The sequence below is a fragment of the Panulirus ornatus genome, chromosome 21 (assembly GCF_036320965.1).
Source record: "Panulirus ornatus isolate Po-2019 chromosome 21, ASM3632096v1, whole genome shotgun sequence".
Lineage (NCBI taxonomy): Eukaryota > Metazoa > Arthropoda > Malacostraca > Decapoda > Palinuridae > Panulirus > Panulirus ornatus.
In genome coordinates this window covers 125286-137324 of record NC_092244.1, presented here as the reverse complement: position 1 = coordinate 137324, position 12039 = coordinate 125286, and the positions used below count along the sequence as shown (strand labels likewise).

The window sequence follows — 12039 nt, the reverse complement described above, 5'->3', positions numbered from 1 at the left end:
ATGGGATGATATGATTAATGAAAAGTAGAATTCACATACACAGCAACATAAGAATGAAAAACTGGATATGCCTTGTAAGTGTGGTAAATGAAGATATGAAGTGTGATTTGAAAGACATCAGCATAAAGAATTGTTTGTCCCATTTCTTGTGTGTGAATATGTAACTAGGTCTTTAAAGCATAGGGTGAAAAAAAAATCATAAAAACAGTAACATTATTGGTAATAAAAGTATTATGGCAGGTTATCTATCATTTATTATACTTTGTTGGTCTCCCACGTTAGCGAGGTAGTGCAAGGAGACAGACAAAAGAATGGCCCAACCCACCCACATACACATGTATGTACATAAACGCCCACACACGCACATATACATACCTATACATTTCAACGTATACATACATATACATACACAGACATATACATATATACACATGTACATATTCATACATGCTGCCTTCATCCATTCCTGTTGCCACCCCGCTACACATGAAATAGCATGTCCCTCCCCCCACGTGGGTGCAGGGTAGCATTAGGAGAAGACAAAAAAAGGCCACATTCGTTCACACTGTTTCTAGCTGTCATGTGTAATGCACCGAAACCACAGCTTCCTTTCCACATCCAGGCCCCACAAAACTTTCCATGGTTTACCCCAGATGCTTTACATGCCCCGGTTCAATCCATTGACAGCACGTTGACCCAAGCATACCACATTGTTCCAATTCACTCTATTCCTTGCACGCTTTTCACCCTCCTGTATGTTCAGGCCCCAATTGCTCAAAATCTTTTTCACTCCATCCTTCCACCTCCAATTTGGTCTCCCACTTCTCCTTGTTCCCTCCATCTTTGACACATATATCATCTTTGCTAATCTTTCCTCACTCATTCTCTTCATGTGACCAAACCATCTCAATACACCCTCTTCTGCTCTCTCAACCACTCTTTTTATTACCACACATCTCACTCTTACCCTTTCATTGTGTACTCAATCAAACCACCTCACACAAGCATGTAAGAAACTTTGACATCTTTTGATGTTTGGTCCTTTTTTTACAACCCTATTAAAACAGTAACATTATAAGTAATATAAGTATTTTGGTAGGTATAGCCGAGCAATAAAATCCACAAGAGCAATATCAAGTGAGAAACCTTGCCTTTTCATATTTGGTTCTATTCTTATAAAGTAGACAAAAGAATGATTGAAGTAATGAATGGTCTGCAAAATGTCCAATATGAACAAGTGAGAGGATGACTGAAGTAATGAAGAGTCTAGAGAATGTCCAATGTAAACAAGCAAGAGGATGACTGAAGTAATGAATGGCATGCAGAATGTCCAATATAGACAAGGGAGAGAATGGCTGAAGTAAGAAAAGTGTGGAGAATGTCCAATGTAGACAACTGAGAGGATGACTTGAAGTGATGATTGTGTTGCAGAATGGCAAATGTAGGCATGTGAGAGGATGACTGAAGTAATGAATGGTCTGCAGAATGTACAATATAGACAAAAGAAAGGATGACTGAAGTAATGAAGAGTCTGAAGAGTGCCCAATGTAGACAAAAGAGAGGATGACTAAGTAATGAGGAGTCTGGAGAATGTCGAATGTAGACAAGTGAGAGGATGACTGAAGTAATGATGAGTCTGGAGAATGTACAATGTAGATAACTGAGGGGATGACTAAAGTAATAAAGAGTCGGGAGAATGTCCAGTGTAGACTAGTAAGAAAATCAATGAAATCATAATGAGTCTGGGATATGTCCAGCATAAACGAGTGAGAGGATAACAAAAGTGAGGATAACAAAAGTGGTCTGAAAAATATCTAATGCAGACAAGTGAAGAGATGACTGAAGCAATGAAAGGTCTAATCAATATCCAATGTAGACAGGTAAAGGGTTAACTGAAGTGGTGAAGAGTCTAGGGGAAGCTCTATGGAAACATTATGTGGAGTATGATAGCACAATTTAAAAATAGGGAGAAATAAAGGGGGCAGGAAGCAGGGATGATGATATTGTTTGAAGAATGTTCAATGTGGACAAGTATGAGAATCATAACACAGAAGGGGATCGAGACAGCTCAACCTGTACAAAAAATTGGGATGATTAGCCAGGAAATATATGAAAATTTAAAAAGGGCTGATATTCTTAATATATAGGAAGTGATAAAGAGTCTTTGGATGAGGGTTTAATAAGGACATCATGAATGTCAATGTTAACATGATCTAGAAAAGGCTCCATGTGAACAACTAATGAGATATAAAAAATGAAAGAAGAATATGGAAAAGGTTAGGTATTATAAGAGAATAAAATGTCTGAAGAAGATACAGCTGATCACTGTTCTTTATAACAAGAATTACATTACTGGATACAGATAAATAAGCGGTATCAATTACTAAGAAATGGTACTCACTGTGATCCAGATCTAATGCCAGGACCCCTTGCCAAGAAGGGAACCTTAATATCAAACTCAAAAGGCATAGATTTGCCTTTCACAAGTCCAAACTGGCCCAAGTGGTAACCATGGTCACTTGTGTAGAAGATGTAGGTGTTGTTCAGCTCCCCGACAGCTTCCAGCGTATTAATCAACTTTGGCAACAAGAGATCCCACATGAATGTGATTTCATTATGGAATGAGAAATGGAAAAAAAGTATACAGAAAAATATTCATTATATCAATCAATAATTGTAAGCAAGAGAACAGATTATATGAATAAATTATTTTCTTTTTTCATACATGATCACCATCTACCTCATAGCAAAGTAGCACAAAGAACAGACAAAGAAAGACCGCATCTGCTCACATCTGTTCTCTAACTGTCATATGTAATGCATTGAAACCAGAGCTCTCTATTTACAACCAGGCCCCACAGACTTTTCCATGGTTAACCCCAGGTGCTTCAAATTCCCTAGTTCAGTCCAGTGACAGCAGGTCGACCTCAGTATACCACATCACTCCAGTTCACTCTATCCTAAGCACACCTTTCACCCTCCTGCATGCTCAGGCTCCAGTTGCGTAAAATCTTTATCACTCTATCCATCCATCTCCAATTTGGTTTACCCATTTTTCTTCCTCCCTCCACTTCTGACACATATGTCCTCTATGTCAACCTTCCCTTATTCATTCTCTCTAAATGTCCAAACCATTTCAGCAAATCCTCTTCAGCACTGACAACCACACTTTTTTTTTTACAAGCATATCTCTGTCTTACATTACTTAATTGATCAAATTACCTCATACCACATATTGCCCTCAATCATTTCATTTCAAACACATCCATCCTCCTCCACACAGCCTCATTTATAGCCCATGCCTTGCATCCTTATAATATAGTTGGGATTATTGTACCTACAAACATGCCCATTTTTGGCCATCCCAGATAACACTTGCTCTTTACACACATTCTTCTGTGTTCCCAGAACTTTTGCCTCCTTATCCATCCTATGACTTTTTTCCAAGGTTCCATTCACAGCCATGTCCGCTCCTAAGTGCCTTAAAACACTTCACTTTCTCAAATTTTTCTCTACTCAATCTCGCATCCTAACTAACCTGTCCCTCAACCATGCGAAACCTAATAATGTTGCTTTTATTCACATTCATTCTCAACTTCTTTCTTTCAAACACTTTCTATTTCTAACTCAGTCACAAACTTCAGCAGTTTCTCAGTCAAATAAATATACATAAAATGAATAAATGTATACATAATAATACAGGAAAGCCTTGATTATTGACACTTTCTAGGATCTAAGCAAACCGAAACATAGTATGCTTCTTACAGAGTTCTTTGTACCTTTCTTAAGAACTGCTAAACTGCTGACATTCATTCAGCTACATACAACAAATCTTTTAATCAAAAAAGTTAGATTTGAGCTTAAGAAATGCATGGTTACAATCCAGACCCCTCACCCACCCTCATCATGTAGTTCTCTTAAGAGAGAACCCATCTAATTTAAAAAAAAAACATAGGTAAACACATGACTAACAATACCATAGTCGCATTAAGTTCAAGCAAAGTTGTAACTTATACTCAATAACAATACTGTACAATAACAGCAGATAGGTTTCCAAACTGTTAAGCATTCTCAGGCTTTCCAAGGTCGACTGCACAGGTTTGAATCCTGGTTGCAGAAGTTGGTCCATGGTCAATGTAGCTGTTCATCCTTCCCTAAGGGTTGGCCAATAAATAGGGTGCCTGGTTAAGCTAGGTTTTATGCTAATGCGGGAGACAGCGACAAAGTATAATAAGAAAAAAATAAAATAATATTACTATTACATTATTTTGCTTTGTTGCTGTCTCCCGCGTTAGCGAGGTAGCGCAAGGAAACAGACGAAAGAAATGGCCCAACCCACCCACATACACATGTATATACATACACGTCCACACACGCAAATATACATACCTATACATCTCAATGTATACATATATATACACACACAGACATATACATATATACACGTGTACATAATTCATAGTCTGCCTTTATTTATTCCCATCGCCACCCCACCACACATGGAATAACAGCCCCCTCCCCCGTCATGTGTGTGAGGTAGCGCTAGGAAAAGACAACAAAGGCCCCATTCGTTCACACTCAGTCTCTAGCTGTCATGTAATAATGCACTGAAACCACAGCTCCCTTTCCACATCCAGGCCCCCACAGAACTTTCCATGGTTTACCCCAGATGCTTCACATGCCCTGGTTCAATCCATTGACAGCACGTCGACCCCGGTATACCACATCGTTCCAATTCACTCTATTCCTTGCATGCCTTTCACCCTCCTGCATGTTCAGGCCCCGATCACTCAAAATCTTTTTCACTCCATCTTTCCACCTCCAATTTGGTCTCCCACTTCTCCTCGTTCCCTCCACCTCCGACACATATATCCTCTTGGTCAATCTTTCCTCACTCATTCTCTCCATGTGACCAAACCATTTCAAAACACCCTCTTCTGCTCTCTAAACCACACTCTTTTTATTACCACACATCTCTCTCACCCTTACATTACTTACTCGATCAAACCACCTCACACCACATATTGTCCTCAAACATCTCATTTCCAGCACATCCACCCTCCTCAGCACAACTCTATCCACAGCCCATGCCTCACAACCATACAACATTGTTGGCACCACTATTCCTTCAAACATACCCATTTTTGCTTTCCGAGATAATGTTCTCGACTTCCACACATTTTTCAAGGCTCCCAGAATTTTCGCCCCCTCCCTTACCCTATGATTCACTTCCGCTTCCATGGTTCCATCCGCTGCCAAATCCACTCCCAGATATCTAAAACACTTCACTTCCTCCAGTTTTTCTCCATTCAAACTTACCTCCCAATAGACTTGACCCTCAACCCTACTGTGCCTAATAACCTTGCTCTTATTCACACTTACTCCCAACTTTCTTCTTTCACACACCTTACCAAACTCAGTCACCAGCTTCTGCAGTTTCTCACATGAATCAGTCATCATCGCTGTATCGTCAGCGAACAACAACTGACTCACTTCCCAAGCTCTCTCATCCACAACAGACTGCATACTTGCCCCTCTTTCCAAAACTCGTGTATTCACCTCCCTAACAACCCCATCCATAAACAAATTAAACATCTATGGAGACATCACACACCCCTGCCGCAAATCTACATTCACTGAGAACCAATCACTTTCCTCTCTTCCTACACGTACACATGCCTTATATATATATATATATTTTTTTTTCATACTATTTGCCATTTCCCGCATCAGCGAGGTAGCGTTAAGAACAGAGGACTGGGCCTCTGAGGAAACATCCTCACCCGGACCCCTTTTCTATTCGTTCCTTTGAAAAAAAAAATATATATATATATATATTATACTATTTTTTTTTTCTTTTTTGCTTTGTCACTGTCTCCCGCATTTGCGAGGTAGCGCAAGGAAACAGACGAAAGAAATGGCCCAACCCACCCCCATACACATGTATATACATACGTCCACACACACAAATATACATACCTACACAGCTTTCCATGGTTTACCCCAGACGCTTCACATGCCTTGATTCAATCCACTGACAGCACGTCAACCCCGGTATACCACATCGCTCCAATTCACTCTATTCCTTGCCCTCCTTTCACCCTCCTGCATGTTCAGGCCCCGATCACACAAAATCTTTTTCACTCCATCTTTCCACCTCCAATTTGGTCTCCCTCTTCTCCTCGTTCCCTCCACCTCCGACACATATATTCTCTTGGTCAATCTTTCCTCACTTATTCTCTCCATGTGCCCGAACCATTTCAAAACACCCTCTTCTGCTCTCTCAACCACGCTCTTTTTATTTCCACACATCTCTCTTACCCTTACGTTACTTACTCGATCAAACCACCTCACACCACACATTGTCCTCAAACATCTCATTTCCAGCACATCCATCCTCCTGCGCACAACTCTATCCATAGCCCATGCCTCGCAACCATACAACATTGTTGGAACCACTATTCCTTCAAACATACCCATTTTTGCTTTCCGAGATAATGTTCTCGACTTCCACACATTCTTCAAGGCTCCCAGAATTTTCGCCCCCTCCCCCACCCTATGATCCACTTCCGCTTCCATGGTTCCATCCGCTGCCAGATCCACTCCCAGATATCTAAAACACTTCACTTCCTCCAGTTTTTCTCCATTCAAACTCACCTCCCAATTGACTTGACCCTCAACCCTACTGTACCTAATAACCTTGCTCTTATTCACATTTACTCTTAACTTTCTTCTTTCACACACTTTATCAAACTCAGTCACCAGCTTCTGCCGTTTCTCACATGAATCAGCCACCAGCGCTGTATCATCAGCGAACAACAACTGACTCACTTCCCAAGCTCTCTCATCCCCAACAGACTTCATACTTGCCCCTCTTTCCAAAACTCTTGCATTCACCTCCCTAACCACCCCATCCATAAACAAATTAAACAACCATATTACATCATATAATATTATATTATACTGTATTAAAAATATTATATTATATGTATTTACTTATCTCTTATATTTTGTTGCTGTCTCCCACGTTAGGAAGGTAGTGCATGGAAACAGAAGAAAGAATGGCCCACCCCACCCACAATACACATGTATATACATACGCGCCCACATACGCATATATACATATCTATACATTTCAACGTATACATACACATACATATACATATATACACATGTACATATTCATACTTGCTGTCCTCGTCTATTCCCGTCACCATCCCGCCACATATGAAATGGCACCCCTCCTCCTCCCACGTGCGCTTGAGGTAGCGCTAGGAAAAGACAACAAAGGCCACATTTGTTCACACTCAGTCTCTAGCTGTCATGTATAATGCACCAAAACCACAGCTACCTTTCCACATCCAGGCTCCATAAAACTTTCCATGATTTACTTCAGACGCTTCACGTGCCCTGGTTCAATTCATTGACAGCATGTCGATCTCAGTATACCAAATCATTCTAATTCACTCTATTCCTTCCATGCCTTTCACCCTCCTCCATATTCAGTCCCCGATCGCTCAAAATCTTTTTCACTCTATCCTTCTGCCTCCAATTTGGTCTCCCACTTCTCCTCGTTCCCTCCACCTCTGACATATATATCCTCTTTGTCAATCTTTCCTCACTAATTCTCTCCATGTGACCAAACCATCTGAATACACCTCCCCTGCTCTCTCAACCACACTTTTTTTATTGCCACACATCTCTCTTACCCTTCCAACACACACACCATCCTACGTACAACCCTATCTATAGCCCATGCCTCGCAACCATACAATATTGTTGGAACTACTACTCCTTCTAACATACACATTTTTGCTCTACGAGATAACGTTCTCTCCTTCCATACATTCTTCAGTGCTCCCAGAACCTTCACTCCCTCTCCCACACTGTAACTCACTTCCAATTCCATGGTTCCATTTGCTGCTAAGTCCACTCACAGATATCAAAAACACTTCACTTCCTCCAATTTTTCTCCATTCAAACTTACATCCTAATTAACCTGTCCCTCAACCCTACTGAACCTAATAACCTTGCTCTTATTCACATTTACTCTCAACTTTCTCCTATCATACACTTTTCCAAACTCAGTCACCAGCTTCTGTAGTTCTCACTTAATCAGCCTCCACTGCTGTATCATTGATAAACAAGAGACTCGCTTCCTAGGCCCTCTGATTCCCAACAGACTGCATACTCATTCCTTTCTCCAAAACACTTGCATTTACCTCCCTACCCATCCCATCCTTAACAAATTAAACAACCATGGAGCAATCACACACCCCTGCTGCATAGTGACCTTTGCTGGGAATCAATCACTCTCCTCTCTTCCTACTCGTACAAATGCCTTACACCCTTGATAAAGAACTTCTCACTACTTCTCGCAGTTTACCTTGCACATCATGTCTTTTCAAGACCTTCTACAAAGCAACTCTATCAACCCTATCATATGCCTTCTCCAGATCCATACATGCCACGTACAAATCTATCTGTTTTTCTAAGTATTTCTCACATTCACTCTTCAAAGGAAACACCTGGTCTGTACATCATCTACCACTTCTAGAACCACTCTGCTCCTCCCCAATCTGATGCTCTGTACATGTCTTCACCCTTTCAATCAACACTCTCCCAAACTATTTTCTAGAAATATTCAACAAACTTATGCCTCATTAGTCTGAACACTCACCTTTATCCCCTTTGTATTTGTACAGTGGCACTATACACGCATTCTGCCAATCCCCAGGTACTTCACCATGATCCATAGATACACTGAACATCCTTACCAACCAATCATCATCAAAGCCACCCCATTTCTTAATAAATTCATCTGTAATGCCATCCAATCCTGCCACCATGCCAGATTTTATCTTCCACAAGGCTTTCACCACCTCTTGTCTCTTCACACAAACCACTCTCTCTGACTCTCAATTCACACACCAACCCAACCAAAACATCCTACATCTGCTACTCTATCATTAAACACATTCGATAATCCTTTTAAACACACACTCCATCACTACCTGTTATTACTTTCCCCCTTGCCTCCTTCATCGATGTTCCCATTTGTTCTCTTGTCTTACGCAAATTATCTATCTCCTTCCAAAACATCTTTTTACTCTCCCTAAAGTTTAAGTGTGTATGTGTGTGTGTGTGTGTGTGTGTGTGTGTGTGTGTGTATTACTAACCTTTGCCAGTGCTTCATCTACAGTCTGTAGGGTCTGGAGTCGTTTGGTCATGAGAAGATCTGTAAACTTGAGTTCGATGTCATGCATGCGACCAATGAACTGCAAAAGCCACTGCTTGTCTGGGTTGGGTGCATAATTGTAGGCCATTGTGCTGAAAACATACAACTACTCATTAGGTTATACACATCATACACCGCCAGTCACCTGAAATTGACACAAATATAAGTGGCTATATATATATTCTATTTTGTTAAACACTACAAATCTAATCAGTCTTCTGATTTAATCCTCTGGCAAAGAATTATGAAAAAATTCAAAGTACACAGTACTCCTTACCATGATGTACCAAATTCCACAGCCTTCGAAAAACAGAACATACATCTTGCACAGTTTGCTTATTCCCTTACCAGGAAACAGTGCTAGGGTCTTATAAGGTGTGGCTCCTGTGTTGTGGCTAGCTGAAAACTGATGTTCTCTTTCTTTTTTTTATTATTTACTTTGCTTTGTCGCTGTCTCCCGCGTTAGCAAGGTAGCGCAAGGAAACAGACGAAAGAATGGCCCAACCCACCCACATACACATGTATATACATACACGTCCACACACACAAATATACATACCTATACATCTCAATGTATACATATATATACACACACAGACATATACATATATACACATGTACATAATTCATACTGTCAGCCCTTATTCATTCCCATCGCCACCTCGCCACACATGGAATAACAACCCCCTCCCCCTCATGTGTGCGAGGTAGTGCTAAGAAAAGACAACAAAGGCCCCATTCGTTCACACTCAGTCTCTAGCTGTCATGTAATAATGCACAGAAACCACAGCTCCCTTTCCACATCCAGGCCCCACACAACTTTCCATGGTTTACCTCAGATGCTTCACATGCCCTGGTTCAATCCATTGACAGCACGTCGACCCTGGTATACCACATCGTTCCAATTCACTCTATTCCTTGCATGCCTTTCACCCTCCTGCATGTTCAGGCCCCGATCACTCAATATCTTTTTTTTCACTCCATCTTTCCACCTCCAATTGGGTCTCCCACTTCTCTTCGTTCCCTCCACCTCTGACACATATATCCTCTTGGTCAATCTTTCCTCACTCATTCTCTCCATGTGACCATACCATTTCAAAACACCCTTTTCTGCTCTCTCAACCATACTCTTTTTTTTTCCACACATCTCTCTTACCCTTACATTACTTACTCGATCAAACCACCTCACACCACATATTGTCCTCAAACATCTCATTTCCAGCACATCCACCCTCCTGCGCACAACTCTTTCCATAGCCCATGCCTCACAACTATACAACATTGTTGGAACCACTATTCCTTCAAACATACCCATTTTTGCTTTCTGAGATAATGTTCTCGACTTCCAAACATTCTTCAAGGCTCCCAGAAATTTTGCCCCCTCCCCCACCCCATGATTCACTTCCGCTTCCATGGTTCCATCCGCTGCCAAATCCACTCCCAGATATCTAAAACACTTCACTTCCTCCAGTTTTTCTCCATTCAAACTTACCTCCTAATTGACTTGACCCTCAACCCTACTGTACCTAACAACCTTGCTCTTATTCACATTTACTCCCAACTTTCTTCTTTCACACACTTTACCAAACTCAGTCACCAGCTTCTGCAATTTCTCACATGAATCAGCCACCAGCGTTGTATCATCAGCGAACAACAACTGATTCACTTCCCAAGCTCTCTCATCCACAACAGACTTCATACTTGCCCCTCTTTCCAAAACTCTTGCATTCACCTCCCTAACAACCCCAACCATAAACAAATTAAACAACCAAGGAGACATCATGCACCCCTACCGCAAACCAACATTCACTGAGAACCAATCACTTTCTTCTCTTCCTACCCATACACATGCCTTACATCCTCGATAAAAACTTTTCACTGCTTCTAACAACTTACCTCCCACACCATATATTCTTAATACCTTCCACAGAGCATCTCTATCAAATCTATCATAAGCCTTCTCCAGCACGTTGACCCCAATAGACCACATAATTTCAATTAACTCTATTCTGTGCAAGCCTTTGACCCTCCTGCACGTTCAGGCCCTAGTCTTTAAAATCTTTTTCCCTCTATCCTTCCATCTCCACTTTGGTTTCCTAGTTCTCCTTGTTCCCTCCACTTCTGACCCATATATCTTCTCTGTCAACATTTCTTCTATTATTCTCTCCATGTGTCCAAACCTTTTCAACATACCCCTTCAGCTACCTCAACCACACTCTTTTTATATCCACAAATATCTCTTACCCTTTCATTACTTATTCAATCAAACCACCTCACACCAAGTATCATCTTCAAATATTTCATGTCCAACACATCCAGCCTCCTCTAAACAACCGTATCTATATCCCAAGCCTTGAACCATATAATATTGTTGGAACTACTATTCCTTGAAACATACCAATTTTTGCCCTCCCAAATAATGTTCTTTTCCCGCACATTCTTCAGCACTCCCAGAATCTTTGCCCCGCTCCACACACAAACACACCCAATAACTCACTTCCTCTTCCATGGTTGCATTCACTGCAAAGTTCACTCTCAGATATCTAAAATACTTCACCTCCTCCAGTTTTTCTCTATTCAAACTTACATTGAAACTAACTTGTCCCTTAACCCTGCTGAAACTAATAACCTCACTTTTATTCACATTCACTCCCAACTTTCTCCTGTCTCACACTCTTCCAAACTCAGTCACACTAACTTCTGCAGTTTCTCACCCTAATCAGCTAACAGATCTGTATAATTGGTAAACTACAACTGACTCATTTCCCAGTCCCTTTCATCCCTACAGACTGCATAAACGC

The 12039-nt window shown here is 41.0% G+C and overlaps 1 protein-coding gene across 1 annotated transcript in view; it reads right to left on the bottom strand.

The window, feature by feature from the left end:
* The window catches only part of LOC139756226 (uncharacterized), a 252544-nt gene that overhangs the window by 180963 nt on the left and 59542 nt on the right, over window positions 1–12039 (bottom strand). The window contains exons 12-13 of the mRNA XM_071675383.1: window positions 9180–9330; window positions 2402–2577 (exon numbers count right to left, since the gene is read on the bottom strand). Of these exons, the coding sequence (XP_071531484.1) occupies window positions 2402–2577; window positions 9180–9330 (327 nt within the window). The remainder of the gene's footprint in view (window positions 1–2401; window positions 2578–9179; window positions 9331–12039) is intronic.